Genomic DNA, 17065 nt, shown 5'->3' on the forward strand with positions numbered 1-17065 from the left:
CACAGCACTCTTCTCAAAACCTTCTAAGCGCTTCTTATCTTCCTCAGAATCAAATTCAACATCTTTCCGCAAGTTCCTATGAGTCCCCTTGTGAGTGGCCACCTTCCTGCACCACCTCACAGTGCTCATCCCCTAGCACGCGCTCCAGCCACATGCAATTCCCTGCTGTTTCTCAAACACCGCTCCTGCCTCAGAGCCTTTCCCGTGGTCTGTCTGCCTGGCTATTTGCAAGGCTCAGGGCACAACTCATTTCGGCGTGCTCCAATGCCAACAGACCAGACAGCCCAATCCGGGCACCCTACATGTAACCAAACGCTCCAGCCCTCAGACCCTGTTCATTCTTCTTCACTTTTTTGTGTGTATTCTTTGTCTCTTTCTGGTAAAATACACACTTTTTATGAGCTGGGACTGTTATTTTGTTCACTTGTTTTGTTCACTTGTTTGTTCTGTGTACCTTAGCACAATGCCTGGCAGACAGTGGTTACTTAAGATACTTTCACTGGTTACATAAATGAATATTGTTAGGTAATCAAAAAATAAGCCTCTGTATGCATTATGGAAAAAAAAATCATGGCAACATTCAAAGGAATAAAATACTCTACTAAACTACTTTAAGATATTGTCTTGACTGAGAGCTTAGAATGCAAAGAAAAGGGAGACTCACTTCCTGATCACCATTTTGGACTCTGTTGAACTTTGGCTTCCATCTTCTTCACAGTTTGGACTTGTCAGGTTTCCATACCTGTAGAGATAATAATGAACAAGCAAGCAAAAACAGTCAGTGGTGTTGGAAAGCAACTCTATTCAACTTCAACTACAAAGTGACAGTTATACTTTTCAGAAGTAATTAAGGAAAGATATATCTATGAAATAGCATTGAAAATGATGCAGTATTATTCACAGTTACTTAATGGATATATCTGCATATTCTAAACAGAAAAGTCATTTAACAACTAATCACACTACTTAAAACTTTCTCTTAATATTAACACTTAACATTTATTGTCTTTTTTAGATTACATTAGAGTGTTCCTATCAGCAGGAGAATCGGCTATTTCATAATACGAAGAAGGCAGATTCCTCATGAACTCTGTAGCACACCAAACCCTCCTGTCCAACCCCTCTGCGTGTCTATGCAAGGGACACGTGGCTCTGCAGGCACAGCATCCACACTCATGCCACACGGGAGCACAAACTGATGGCTCCAGGCTACACTTAAGAGTCTGGTCTCCTTGAAAATAAGTCCGTTGTAGAGGGATTATGGAAATAGCTCTGGACCCTAAAATTAAGGCTGGGTCTTGACAAGGACTACAGTAAAAGCTCTCATGTCTTAGCAACCAGGAGAGCAGCTGTAGCTATACTGAGGCCAGGTTGCTCTAGACACAGCAACTGGGGAGGTGGGGTGCAGGGGTCTGATTTTTGGGAAAGCAATAGATGCTTAAATTTTAAAAGTTTTCTCATTACCAACTCAAAATTTACTCAATAATTCATCAGTCCCTACTTACACTGCTAGCTGTTCTCCCAACTCCACATGTGAGCCAGCCTATTTCATACAAATATATCATATTTTGTTTGGTTTGGAATGTAAACTTAGTAAATGCACTTTAAATTATTAAGGAGGTGTCTTTAATTAACTTATAATGCCTAGACTATTTCTTCAGTTTCTCCTTCCATCAATATAGAATCCAGAGATTCCTTGGGGTTTCACAAGTGAGTTGTCTGTCCCAAAGTTTTGATAAATTCTATAATTGATGAGTTTACATTTTTAAAGAGCACACTTTTGTTTTCTACTAATGGGATTAAAGGCCCTAGTACCCTTATGGTTCCTTGCTCCTAGGACTTACAAATCCTTTTAAAAATAAAAGCCCACCATCTGGTTTGACCCAATGCCAGTCCATCTGGTCTCCCTATCATCCCATCCCGGTAGGTTCCAGTTTGCGCCCTTAGGCATCAGCTCACCCATCCACCTGCTCCTTTCTCTAGCTCATCAGCCTTATGGATTTCTTGGCCTCCCAAAGATATTTTCCACTGGTCTCCACCCTCTCTTTTCCTCTTCATTCTGTCCTGCACCTGCTATTTAGAAGGCTTCCAGGGCTACCCTTTGCTCTTCCTGAGATAAGAACTCAGATTAAGATTTACTCAACCCCACGTGTGCAAGGCAAGGATGGAAAACAAGATTCCTAATAAATAAACGGGGTGAGATTTTTCAGCTCTATCCTTGGCCAACATCATAGCAAACTATGTCCTCGTACTCTCTCACAGCAGGCTTGGTGGTTTATTTAAGTAGGAGAGATTACGATGGGTGCAATCAAGAGTGGGATCTTGGAAAGCCAGTGTATCTTCTATGTATCTGACTAGAAGGATCCCTAAACTCTTCTCTTGCCATCTCTCAATGACTAAATGTGGGACTTAATCTTTGTTTTTGTTACATTCCATGTTAGTCCATTAAGTCCCACTCCAGTTATTGTGGAAATATCACCTTTTTATCTTTCAACTGGAAGCTATGAAAGGTAGATATAAAAAGGGAAAACACCAGGGAAAGATACACATTTTACTGCTCCTGATAGTCTTCTTTTCAAAGTGGTTTGTACTAAAAGTTTCCAGATCTCTCTATTCTTTATCTTTGCTTTAGCTTCTCCTACTCTTCTGCTCTTTTCCTGCATTTTTCAGACTCAGAGCTGAGGTGCAGGTTTGGGTGGCACCAACACCTATCACAGTTCCTCCCCACAATGTGATGCCAAAAGTGTAATGAGAAGGTGTCAAGAAAGACTAAGTAACTTACACTGGTGAGCCGAGCTCTCTCTCATTAACTAACCTGGTAGCATCTTCTGAGCAATGGCTCAGAAGACCACAGAAGTATTTCTCCTGGCTACCAGAGTGTCTACAGTTTCGCAATTAGGATCAGAGTGACTGCTTGATAATAACTTGGACACCAATAAGGGCCACGGATAAAAAGGAGTGTGTGGCAGAGCACACGATCCAGTTGCTGAGGCTCAAATCTTGCAGACACACCAACTCTTCTCCACCCATCAGGAAATCCTTTTTGCTCTGCCCTTCTAATATATCCTGAATCCAAACACTTCTCATCACTTCCATGGCTTCCACCCTGGCTCCAGCTACACTATCTTGGATAGTGTAAATCAAGTGTAGCCTAAATCAATTCAACAGCCACCTAAATGGTCCCCAGCTTCTGCCCAGCAGCCAGAGCAATCCTGCTTTATGTAGATCAGATCATGTGACTGCTCCACTCAAAACCCTCCCATAAAAAGCCAAGCATGGTGGCACATGTCTGGGATTGCAATCCCAGCTACTCAAGAGGCTGAGGAAAGAGGATCTCCTGAGCCCAGGAGTTCAAGCCTAGCCTGGGCAACACATAGCAAGATGCTGTCTCTCAAAAACAAAAAACAAAAAAAACAAAAAAAAGAAGAAGAAGAGGAAGAAGAAAAAAGAAAAAGGGAGAAACCCTCCCATGACTCCCATCTCACTCTGAGAAAAGGCCAAAGTCTTACGTGTCCCACAAGGCCCTAAATGATCTGCGGAGACCTCCTCCCATGCCTCCTACAATTCCTCAGCCCTTACTCCCTTTCCAGCCTCACCAGCCTCCTCCCTGCTCCACCCACACACTGGGCATCCTCCTGCCTCCGAATCTGTGCCTGCTGCTGCCTCCTCCCACACCTGTGCCAAGGGCTCACTCTTTCAGCGCCTCAGGTCTTTGCTCAGGTATCACTTTATTGGTGAGACCTTCCCAGACTGCCCTATTTAAAATACAAACCAATTGTAACATCAGCCCCTTCCCTCCTTTAATCTTCTCTACGGCTTTGAACACCTTCTGATATACTGTGTAGTTAATTTTGTTGTTGTGTTAACTGTCCATTAGAAAATAAACTCCAGCAGAGCAGGATGTTTTCTTTTTGCTCACTACTCTTTAGAGCTGGCACCCAACTCTTTAGTGCCTAGCACCTAACAGGCATGTGATGGCTACTTGATGCTAGTGCTCTGTTGGGGTTTCACAAGCAGATGCAGTAATGGACCTCCCAACTACTAGGTTCAGATTTGCCTCTGCAAAGGCATCATCTGGCCTTATTTATGCTTCTACAAGTATCAAGCCCTCACTTCTAAGGGCTTAGGAGCATAAAAGTTTTAAGATAGCTGTGATTATTCCGAAAGTCTACAATTAAAAAGAAAAAAAGTTTTAAGATGTTAAAGTTGAGATCTTAAAGGTAAAAACTATTAAAATGCAAAACAAAAGTATATACACTATTCCAAAGAAGTCTTTTAGAAGTGAGATAAAAGGAAAGAGCCTGTAACCTTGTGGAACTTAATGGACTGGGATGGAGATGATTATTTGCCCTTGCACCTTTCTTAATTTTTTTTCTTTTCCCATTGAAACAGGGTCTCACTCTTTTGCCCAGACTGGAGTGCAATGGCACAGTCATGGCTCACTGTAGCCTTGTCCTTCTAGGTTTGAGCAAGCCTCCCACCTCAGCCTCCTGAGAGGCTGGGACCACAGGCACTAGCTGGGACCACAGATGCATGCCACCATGCCTGGCTAATTTTTTTTATTTTTTGTAGAGATGAGATCTCACTCTGTTGCCCAGTCTGGTCTCGAACTTCTGGGCTCAAGTGATTCTCCCGTCTTGGCCCCTCAAAGTGCTGGGATTACAGGCATAAGCCAACATGCCAGGCCATTCCTGCACCTTTCTTATCATTAAGGAGAATTAGTGCTTTACAGAAAAGAAACTAGACTAGTGTTGGAATCCAGAACTCTTTAAATGTTCAGGCTAGGTCCTTTGAGAGTCAGTCCTGCTAGATTAAGAAGGTTCCTTTGATGTTTTCCTGGACCCTCTCATAGCTTCCCATCAAAAATCAAAGTCAAGTTCAATTCACTTATTCCAGGGTAGTAAATAAAGTGTGTGTATGAGTGTGTGTGTTTAATTAATGGCCGTAGAATAGCTACCGACAAACCTGTCAACAATGTCGTATCCAATTTCTGCAAAGCCTCCCTAGGATTTAAGATCAAAGCTCCAACCTCTTAAGAAGGCTTACCAATGACCAATTGCTCTTCTTTAAATGGTAACTCATAAAACTTAAAATACAAATTGTCAGAATGACTTTTGACATGGTTTTCTCTGTTATCACAAGGCAAAAGAAAAATTTACAAATGTCTCCTAAAGTGCAGCCTTAAGCAATTATTTACTGCAGCCTAAAAAGTAATAGAAAAGGGAAAGGAAAAACCAGTACAATGTTTAACTGGTTGCTAAATATTTAAACAGGAAAGAGTTATTTCCAGAGAGGATGTCTGTATTCTTTGTAGCCCATCTGGTAAGATGAAGTGTTTTATATGTGTTTGAAGGCGAGGACCAGGTGTATCTGTGGTTCAAAGAAACCCTTAGATAAAGTTGTACCCAGGGACGGTCTCTCTAGTAGGGGCCCTTGCTAACCTTTGCTCCCCAACAGGAAAGTCTCAGTAACACCAGATCAGGAGGCGGGTGATCCTGAAGAATCTCTCAGGCTCTGCTTGATTCTGGCAAATGATCCAATAATAATAGCAGTTAATAATTATTGAGAACTTACTATATGCCAGGTACTGTGCTAAGGGCTTTACACGACGGCTTGGTTTAGTTCTCCTATAATTCTATAGAGTGATGTTATTCTTATTCCTATTCTACAGATGAGAAAACTGAGGCCCAGAAGGCTTAAATTAAGTGACATGCCCTCAAAGATACAATTAATACATGCAGCAGGGATTTCAGCCATGACAGTCAGCATTCAGCAACCAGCCTCTGAATCACTCCCTACCATACAAGCTATAGTAAGCCTTTCATTCATTTATTCCATCTTCATTCTTTCACTCATTTAGTCCTCATTCAATGAGGATTATTTACTAAGGACTATGTACAGGTACTATTCTAGACATTGAGGATACAGCAGCGAACAAACCAAAGTCTCTGTTTTCATGAAGTATACATGGTAATGCGGAGGAGACAGACAACAATAATTAGTTAATATATACTAAGTCAGAGAGTGAAAAGTGCAATGGAGAGAAATAAAGCAGGTCAGGGTGACCTGGTATAATGGAGGGTTAGAGGTTGGGTATTTGGGGAAGGCCCAATGTGAATGTGAAAACTAAGTAAACTCTCCAGAAAGTGAGGAAGTGGGCCCTGCAGATCTCCAGGGAAAGAGCCTTCTAAGCAGTCCGAAGAGCCACTGCAAAGGCCTTGGAAGAGTAACAGAAGGATGTTTCTAAGAAACATTAAGAGGCCAATGAGGGGCAGAGCTGAGTGAGCGTGAATAGAAAAGGAGGCATGGAGATGACAAGGACAGATGCTGAGGGCCTGGTAGGCTGTGGCAAGGACTCTGGTTTTTCTCTTCTATTTCGCTTACTGCTACTTCTGCTGAGCCTGGAATAGAGCCTGCACAAAGTAGACAATAAATATTTGCTCAATGAATTAATACACACCCTCTTCTACCACGAATAAAAGAAAGGCTGGGGCGGGAAGAGTTGGGAAGGAGGTACTTTATTGGGGATAGTGAAAGAACAGAAAGGAGGAAGTAAAGGAAAGAGAGACCTCACATGAAGCTGCTGACTCAAGGACTCCTGGGAATCTTTTCTAATAAACGCTGGCCTCAGAACATCTTGGGCATTTTTCTGTAACTGACCCAAAAGAACACAGGTCAGGTATGAAAAAAATGTTCAGAAGCTGACCTTGACTCAGGAGAACGACATGGGTGAAATAGCCTGCAGATGTCTGGTGAAAACCTTAGTGAAGACTTTGGACTTCCACAGATCAGCAAGAAGTGTGGTTTTAATTATTCTGAATAATATCCTCCATGGCAGGCACGTCTCCGCCAAGTCTGACCTGAGAACTGGGTCACAGCCACCAAGCCTACCTTGGAAAGGTCTTGTTACCACTGTGAAGTTACTTATTCAAGGAGAAAGACAAAGGTCAAAAACAACAAGGCAAAAACTCCTTGTTCTCTTGCAGGAAAGGAAGGGGCCAAGAAGATTGAGCCGAGAACCCTATACTGTGCTTTCCATTTATGACAGCCAGTTCTCTAGGCCATTTTTCCCTGACTAGAAAAAGCTAGAAGACCCAAAAAAAAGCTGCCCTACTCCCCTCTAGGCCTTTGCTGTGAAGGACACTGCACCTTCCTTGTTCTTTCATTGTCCACATATCTCCATATCAAGTCCCTGACACTTTAGGCAACATTAACAGCAAAAGAGTACCTGATATTTCTGCCCCACTTGACAGTTACAAAATGCTATAACATTTTCCTGGAGAATAACCTTTCCTTCTAGCCCTTAACCCACAACTGTCTAAAGAGGAGATCAAGAAAAGGACACTATTCATCCAAGGGAAAGAAAAAAAGGTCTCTCCTGCCACAACTTATATCTCACGCAGATTTAAAATTATTTAAGTATGTTGGCTCTCACACTCTTGCTATAAGGTTTCTTCTATTTTCCATTCCAAGCCTCTGTCATCCGTTTCCTTTCTCTGGTCTGTTTCCTGCACTCACAGCTTGGTGGCTCATCAGTAGCTACCCCTTCCACTTCTAGTTCACAACAATGCTAAACCACCAACTGCAAACACGTCTTGTTAGTACACTGCAATGGATGCAGCTACAATGATGGACAACAGAAGAAACTGGTAGATGGGGGTAGGGAGGAGGCAGCACTCAGACTCTGTTCATGAGTCTAGATTTTTCTCAGGTTTAAGATGAATTAATACATTATTAACAAATCAGTACAAGCCTGTGGCTCAGTTTTCCCCAACCACAAAAAGTTGCTACTGCAGAGCTCTTCAAAATCTTATGAAACATGCTTTGTAACATCAAATACAATGAATATGAGTTTAGTATCATGGCATCCTTTCATTTTCAAGAATACTTTTCTTTTTCACCTACAGCTTACAAAAACTCAAAGTAATATTAATTTATCTAAATGGGTGCTTACTGTTAGCTTTAGTAGAGGCCAAAGGCAAAAGAATTGTGTTCCCAGGACTAGGGGCCTGACAGCATTATCAAGGGCTAAGTTCACAAAAAATAAATGTAAAAAAAATTTCAAATAAGAGAATAGCGATATGAAAAACAAAATTAACTCAAAACCACCAGTATCTTTCCCTTTTAGATGTCCCAAGATACTTTCTAAAACCATTAAATTTACCTGAATGAACCATGAAGTGTAATTTTAGTTCATTTGATTGGTTTACTTTTCAGAGCCACACTTAAGTTCTGTGCTCCAGTTATAATAAAGCTAGGATCAGTGCCCACCTCTGATTCATAATGGCTGCCTATGTATCCCCTGTCACCATGCTAGGGACACTTTGCCTAGGGGCTCATAACCCAGGGTCTCTAGATGAATTTACAGAAGTCTGGGAAGTCCCTAAATTTTATGAAAAAAAAATTGTGACATTCTCTTTTTTCTAGAGAGAAGGTCCATAGTTTTTAGTACATTCTTACAGGGGTTTGTGATCAATCACTCCCACCAACTGCTGAAAAATGGTCAAAACCACTGCTTTAAATGATCAAAGCTGAATGTCTAATTGTCCAGTTACTAACTCAGTTACCACCCATTACATTTCAGTTTCTTGTCAGTTTTGTTTTGTAGTTTACAAATGTAAGCACACTTTTAAAAAAAAAAAAAACCTGCTGGGCAATTTTATATTCTTTTCAAAAAAAGGATAATTGCATGTCCTTGCCTCCCTTTGCCAAGTGAAATAAAAAAACAAGCTACTTCATGGAAACATTTTTATCTCTTAGGTCTTATAAATCCCATTTCAAGAAAAGAAAGCTAGCCTGGTTATGATCTGAAGCAAAGTCTTTGACAGCATCCCCTCAGTGTCTACTTTAACAAAACCATCACTGCCGTCCCACAAGCTAAGGCTCTGCAGTCGCCACATGTTCCCATCCAGAATTCCCATCGTGTTGGCAGGTGAGAGTTGAGTCCATTTGGCAAAAGTAAATATTTACCAAAGGCCACCAACCCAGCAGGGAAGAGAGCTTATTTCCATTTTCCCTCAGGTAATTATGGTTGGATATAATTCTCAAACAGTACCAGATTACATTTTTCTGGTTAATCCAAAGTAACTGGCATAGTTACAGGGAGAAAATAATAACAATGTCCATCACATTCTGGCTCCGGCCATGCTTCCTGGAGCTGAGTGTGTGGACCAAAACTGAACAGGGCATGATGTCCTGAACAGAACAAAGATGAGGGTAGACACCGACCTTCAACATCCTTGAGCCTATGGCCTAGATTTTTCAGAGTCAATCTCCCTGACAAGAATTCCTTGTTTCTTATGTTTCTTATCTGTGTTGCTGGAATAAATTATTACAAACTTAGTGGCTTATAACAGTACAAATTTACTATTTTACAGTTCTGTAAGTCAGAAGTCCAACAAGGGTCTCAATGGGTTAAAATCAAGGTGTTGTCAGGGTTGTGTTCCTTTCTAGAGGTTCTAGAAGAGAATCTGTTTAATCCCCTTTTCTAGCTTCAAGAGGCTGCCTGCATTCTTTGGTTCAAGGCCCCCTTCCTCCATCTTCAAAGCCAGCAACACAGCATCTATCTGATCCCGTTTCCATCCTCGTATCTCTTTCTCTGTCTTCTGCCTCCATCTTTTACATTTTTAAGGACCCTTGTTATTACTCTGGGCTCACTCAGATAATCCAAGATAATCTCCTTATTTTTTAGCCAGCTGATTAGTAACCTTAATTCCATCTGCAACCTCAATTCCCCTTTGCATATAACCTAACATATTCCCAGGTTTCAGGGATGAGGATGTGGACATCTTTGGATATGTAAATTATTAAAAATGTTATACTTTCTATTGTTTTCTGAGCTAAACTGTTTCTCTCCACCTGATAAAGTGTAAGCCAGCAAGAGCCTGAGACCTTTTATGAAAGGCATCCCCTATCAAAGTTTTTAATGCTCTTTTCTATATTATAACTATTTTCATACCTAAAGATTTTCATACCCTTTTTATAATCCTCTTTTCTCTTCTACCAACCAATAGTGTCATGTTTCTCATAGTTGCAGGAAATAAGATCTAAGTCCAATTTATCTTTCAGCAATCTACCTTTTTTTTAAAAACACTTTCACATATATATATTTACAGGGAGAAAATAATAACAATGCTAGTCACATTCTGGCTCCAGCCATGCTTCCTGGAGCTGAGTGTGTGGACCAAAACTGAACAGGGCATGATGTCCTGAACAGAACATAAACTTATAATTTGACATTTTTCTAACTTTTCATCTGTTCTAAGAGTTATTTATTAATGTTTAACTTCTATCACTTATATAGGAAATTTTTCAAAATAATTCCATATTCTCTTCATTAATTTTAGTAACCCCCCACAGAGTCAAATGGAAACTAGTAGAGAGGGTCATTTACATAACAGAACATATATATATATATGTTCTGTTATATATATGTGTGTGTATGTGTATGTGTGTGTAACCCATCCAAGTTTTTTTGGGTTTTTTTGCCTAGGAAGTCATCAACACCCAGACCTAGAGAAAATCTACTTAAACTCATCTGTTCTAACAAAAATCTTAAATAGCAGCCTTCATTTACTAAGAAATTCTCACCCTAGTCAGGATATTCAATATGATTGTATGTTAAGCTAGAAAGGAAGCAAAGCAATGTTAAGATTTCCTGAAAGCTTTTCTACTAAATAAATGGGATGTGCATCCTGGAGCCACCAACCACTAAATCTCAACTGTTTCATGCATGGGTGGGTTGAGGGGAGGCACAAAAGACTTAATGAGTGACCCTCTCTGCTAGTTTCGATTTGGCCCTGTAGGAGGTTACTAAAATTAATGAAGAGAATGGTATGGAATTATTTTGAAAAATTTCCTATGTAAATGATGGAAATTAAACATTAATAAATAACTCAGAACAAAAAGTTTAGACAAAAATCAAATTATGAGTTTCATAGTAACAAGATTTAATGTGAGTGTTAATGCTATAAGAGACCAGCACCTACAGGTGAGTTATGGTCTCAGTGTCACCTCTAGATGCTGGTGACCCTAGAGGTGACACTGGGACCATAAGTCACATGAAGATGCTCTGAGACCCTTCCTGCGGGTTTGGTTTCCAGTATGTTTCCCAGTGCTCTCTCTGCTGACAATTTCCTTTCCTTGGACCTGGAAAAGGAGAGGAAAGATATTAGAAACCTTGCCTCTTACTGAAAGAAAAGGAAGTACAGGAACATGAACACTGCATGCCAGCATGAATCTAGGAATATTTGGCAAGTGCCTAATGTAATTCCAACACTAAATAAAAAATTCAATTATTTTTAAGTGAGGTTTAACAAAAAGTAAATTGGAACATATTGTACGCATCTCAGAAACACTTACCAGCTTCTCATGCTACGAAAGCATTTGAGAACTGAATGGATTTGTGTAATGGGCTTTTTATAGAAGGTTTACAACTACCAGCTCCTGGGGGGAAAAAGTTTTCATTAAAAATGCACATTCAGCCTCATGGCCTTGACAATGATGACACGAGTCTATAGACTTATTTGTCTCCCACTAAACATGGGCAGAGGATGGGCAATGTTCACTGCTGGACCTTCCAAAGCACCTGCTTGGAACAGGCATGAATAATGATAACCATTATTTATTTGTTAGACAAATAGTTTCTAAGCACCTACTGCAGGCACCATTTTGAGGGTAGAGCAATGAACAAGACTAACATGGTCTCTGAGTGGGAAAGACAGTCATGAAATAAGCAAGATAAATAAGGTAATTTCAAATAATAATAAATGCCATGAAGAAAGAAAACAAGGTAAGCACTTAATATTTTTCAGCCACTATACTAAGAATTTTTACCTATATTATCATGTTCAAACTTTATAATAACTCTATAAATTAGGTGCTATTTTTGTTATTTTATAGATGACGAAAACTGAAGCTAGTAAGATAAATTAACTGCCCAATACTGCAGAGCAAGTAAGGAGTGCAAAACTGGAATAAAATTCAAATTTTCTGACTCCTAAGCCCATGTTCTTAACCATTATACTATATGCCTTAAACCTGAATCTCATGGCTAAAAAAAAGGCAGGAAAAATTGCTTTTCCCATAATGTATCCTAAAATTCTGAAAAGTCTGTTTGACATCTATGACAAAATCCTTGGAAATAAATGAAAATTTTCAAGCTTTATATCTGATCAACTCCTCTCTACACTGTGGAGGAACTGGTTGCACTAACAAAGGCAGCTCCGTTTTGCTGGTTATTGGTATGTCATGTTTTGCATATGAAAATGTTACTCCGGGTGACATAAAGAATGGATTTAAGGTTTCTGTTCCCACGGTGGTACTATACTTACTTAAATCCACCCATGCTCTCTCATTTGCTATCCCTGACCCTTCAGGAAAAGCTGATCAAGGTCAGGGATTTGGCCGGGCCCATTCAGTACACAGAAACACTCCAAACACACAGACACAGCAACGACCTTCATGGCCCATGATCTAAGTGATAACCTAAGATCCTGGCCAACATTCAGTTTTATTTGGGTACAGCCCTCCAAAATATCCTTTATAACTCTGTGTTATAGAACCTTTTATCTCCCAGTGGTCTACCAATTTTAATTATATAAATGTATTTGCACACTGATTCGTTTAATGTTACTCTTTCCCACTAGACATTCAGCATGAAGAAGGCAGGTTTGTCCACCATTATACACACAGCACCTTGTACAGTACATAGTACACATTAAAGAGCTGATAAATATTGCTTGAGTAGACAAACGAATAACAGCACTGATGCTCAAGTGAACTGCTCACAACTGTGTGAAGGGAGGAGCCCTTGGGAAATACAGTTTCCAGGGAAAATCACTTGAGGTAGTAGTGAAAGGGATGGCTAAAAAGGATTCCCAAAAAAGGGTTCCTTTAAAGGTGATATTAACAAATCAAGGAAGGTGATATTGTACACTTAGAAAGAGCTTCCAAGTCAGAAAGGGGAAGGTTTTAATTCTAGCTCTGCTACTTACTGATTGAATGTTTCTAAGCCATAATTTTCTAATCTGTAAACATACGGGTAAAAATAAGTGAACTAAATGAGATAAAGCCTGTGAAAACACATGGCAAGCAAACAAGGGAAGAAGAAATAAGTTCAAAGACCTACTGAATTAGTCTCTTCTCTGCAACATAAGAAAGTAAATTTAAGTCAGATAATCTTAAAGTATAGTATTTACAAATGGCTCCAACCTTTAAAAACCCCGAATGTCCTCCACTGGGAGAATTCATTTGAAATTAAGGGAGTAATTCAGACTATTACTCAGTGCTTTCCACAGTGTGACCTGAGTGCCATCAGCTTGGCAAAGGTTTCTGGAGACCTAGTTAACCCCTACTCTGGTTCTTGTTGGCATTCTGCTTACTTTTTTTTTTCTTTTAGACAGGGTCTTGCTTTGTTACCCAGGCTGGAGTGCAGTGGCACCATCTCAGCTCTCTGCAACCTCCGCCTCCCAGGCTCAAGTCATCCTCCCGCCTCAGCCTCCCTAGGACTACAGGCATGCACCACCACGCCCAGCTAACTTTTGTATTTTTAGTAGAGACGGGGTTTCACCTTGTTGGCTAGGCTGGTCTCAAACTCCTGGCCTCAAGTGAACCGCCTGCCTCGGCCTCCCAAAGTGCTGGGATTACAAGCTTGAGCCACTGCACTGAGCCCATTCTGCTTAATTCTGATATGAGTGCATAACACAGAAAGAGAGAATGTTGAAGAAATGGCCCAAAAGGGAGCTATTGTGACAGCTACCTGAAGAAAACTCTAGATACTTGTGCAAACATTTCCTGACTCTCACTGAGGGTCACTAATTAAAGTAGGTTTCTCCCTACATTTCAGGTTGGGCATATTCAGTAGTATCTAACACCCTTATGTTTAAAATGGTATGGTGGAGAGAACAAATGATTTTTTTTTTTTTTTTTTGAGACCAAGTCTTACTGTGTCGCCCGAGCTGGTGCAATTTCAGCTCACTGCAACTTCTGCCTCCCAGGTTCAAGCGATTCTCCCACCTCAGGCTCCCGAGTAGCTAGGACTACAGATGCCTGCCACCATACCAGCTAATTTTTATATTTTTAGTAGGGATGGGGTTTCACCATGTTGGCCAGGTTGGTCTCGAACTCCTGACCTCAGGAGATCCACCTGCCTCAGCCTCCCAAAATGCTGGGATTACAGATGTGAGCCACCACGCCTGGCCAGATTTTTAACTGAATGAGTATATATTTGAAGTTAGATAAAAGAAGATCTCAAAGCCCCAACACAAACTGCTGGCTCACAATTCAAGAACTTTCTCTTGGGTTAAAAGTAGACCAATGTGGACTCTGAGCCATGTTGAGAAGCACAGGAAACAGGGGTCCTTGGGAAATGATCACCCCAAGTAAGGGGTAAAGCAAACACATGGAATTAGCTATACGTGAATTCAAACCACTGTTTATTGGCCAATCACAAAAGGCTCATATTATAGCAGAATAAAAAACTGTCAAAAGATAAAAAAGAAATCCCAGAAAGCAAACAGTTCCATATGAGAAAACCCACATTATTAGAAGTCTTAAGGGAAATCAAAGCTTGACATCAAATAAGCTTCTCTGGTGGGAAATAAATACTGCAGTATCTGTCTTCAATCCATTCTCGACTGATTATTGTATGATTAGCGCATGCTGTAATAGCTTTCCAGTGTTAATTTCACAACAGATAAGCAAACTACTATTAAGAAACCAAAAGAAATTATTTTTTAAATTATGTCAGAAACCCATAAACAAGTCTACCACAATCTACTGACAAAATAATATTTCAAATGCTCATCTTCAGAATAGGCAAGTTTATACAACATAATTGCTTCCTCTTAATTATAGACATTAAAAGTCTCAACAACCAATTTAAGAACCCACTGTTTCACAGAATGTGCATTTTGGTTAAATTTAATCAAGACTGAAGCCTGGCTCAAGCTCTAAGTGTGAGTAGGAAATGAAGCAAGGAAGAAATACTCATGTTGAGGTTTGTACTTATTTGAACAAATCCCAATTTCTGCAGAATAATCTAAATAAATGAGATTTATTTCTCTGAACTTCTATATCCTGTTTCATCTGCAGAACATGTTAGAACTTCATCTAATACCATCTCAAGCAGTTATCTACTTGTTTCAGAAATGCAAGCCTTAATATGTTATCTTTTGCAGTAAAATATTAAGTACCGAGGGGTGGATCCAGGTCTTATGGATATGTAATTTGAAGCCATATGTAATCTGAGGGATCCTCTCAAAGAAAAAGAATACAAAATCATGAATATAAAATTATGCAGAGGGCATTCCAAGTGAGCGCCCCTGGAGGTTAAGTACCAGTGGCTTCATAGTAAATCCACCTCTAAACTATCTCAAGGCATGAAACAAGTCTCATATTTCTGAGTTCCATTCGCATGGTGTCTTGCAGAAGCTGGGTATTGTGTAGGCATTGAGTACTTGTCAATTCCATTCATTTCAGAAGCAAGCAAAGGATCTGTTTATGAAATTAAATTCAAGGCCAAGCCTTGGCCCATCCAAATGGTACAAAATAAATCCTAACTCTCCATTCAGTTATATCTTACATGACAGCTTGAATTAAATGCAGTTTGATTCATGTTCAGTGTTAGTCAGTCATCCAGTTAGTGTTTTAAAAAGCAAAAATATCTATCCTCTATAATAGAACAAAGAAAAGATTTAAAAAATATCAAAAGCTGGATGTATATGAGTCATAGACTAAACACTCCAGTTCCTGTGTGTATAATGTCCTCTATTTAGGATGAACAGCTGGAATTTACGTGCACTCCTTTATTGACTGTGGACATCTGTGGCCTATTATCAATAGTCACCCCATAAAATAGAAGAGGTTACCAATTCTAAAGTAAACTTGTAGGAGTTTTTTAATGTTTTGAACAGTCAATTCATACTGCCTGCCAACAGCATACCGCATTTTTTTATAAGCATGAAATACCAAAAAGATAAAATTCATATAATTTTTCAATTTCTACTTACAGGTATGATCTATTACATAAGATCCTGCCTATATAAAGAAATGCCTCACCAATCCAAGTTTATATTCCAGGCTTATTTTGTCAAGCACTGCTATGAAAAAAGCTACAGAACTTCCTATCTGTGCTGCAGCTCAAAGTATCATAACCAGATCAATGTATGACAAAGAACAGACATTTTGTGAGTGTTCTTGAAGATTAACATATTAATAACCATTGATCCAAATAATCTTACTCTATATGCACTTTACGAGAAAACTACTTTGAGGGAAAAGCCACTATTGTCAATAACCTTACTTATATTGGAATATAACTTGATTATTAAAGGTATTTCTTAAGACTAATAGATACGACTACACAAAAAATGTTAATGTCTTTATAAAAAATTTTAATAAATAACCTTTAAAACAAATGGAAAAATTAGGAAAATATTTCTAACATATGATAAGCAACAAACTAATTCCCTTAATATGCAGAGTTATAATTAGATGATCAATAATTAGATGAAAAGAGTCCAAAAGGAAAATAGGCAAAAGGATATGAAAAGGCAGTTCACAGAAAAGAAAACACAAACAGCCAATAAGAATTTTAAAAGATGCTAAACCTCACTCATAAATTTAAGAAGCATAAATTCAAAAACAACAAGCTATCATTTGTCAGTGGTCAGGTCATGGCAAAGACAGTTTCAAAGGTAGAGAGAAAATATCCATGGTTGGCAAGAGTGTGGGGAAATGAGGAAATAGGCACTCCCGTTTTCTGTGGACAGGAATGTTATTGGTGCAATCTGGTAGTTATCTTTCAAATCTTTAAATGCTGATATACTTTGACGCATTAGTGACTCTTCTATGACATTATCCTATAGAATTCTCAAACAACTATTCAGAAGATATGTATTCAAAAACACTCCTTGCAGTACTGTTTACAAAGTTTAAAAAACAAATTTGCCGGGCGCAGTGGCTCACGAGTCTAATCCAAGCACTTTGGGAGGCTGAGGTGGCAGATCATGAGGTCAAGAGATCAAGATCATCCTGGCCAACATGGTAAAGCCCTGTCTTTACT

At 39.5% G+C, this 17065-nt stretch overlaps 1 protein-coding gene across 7 annotated transcripts in view; it reads right to left on the bottom strand.

Moving 5' to 3' along the window:
- Positions 1-17065, bottom strand: part of RGL1 (ral guanine nucleotide dissociation stimulator like 1) — a 301446-nt gene that overhangs the window by 67781 nt on the left and 216600 nt on the right. For 6 of the 7 annotated variants that reach the window (XM_024242270.3, XM_054544765.2, XM_054543832.2 and 3 more), the window contains 1 exon segment: positions 665-742. In XM_024242270.3, the coding sequence (XP_024098038.1) occupies positions 665-742 (78 nt within the window). 7 annotated transcript variants of the gene reach the window in all.

Source organism: Pongo abelii, chromosome 1 (genome assembly GCF_028885655.2).
Source record: "Pongo abelii isolate AG06213 chromosome 1, NHGRI_mPonAbe1-v2.0_pri, whole genome shotgun sequence".
In the NCBI taxonomy this organism is placed as follows: Eukaryota; Metazoa; Chordata; class Mammalia; order Primates; family Hominidae; genus Pongo; species Pongo abelii.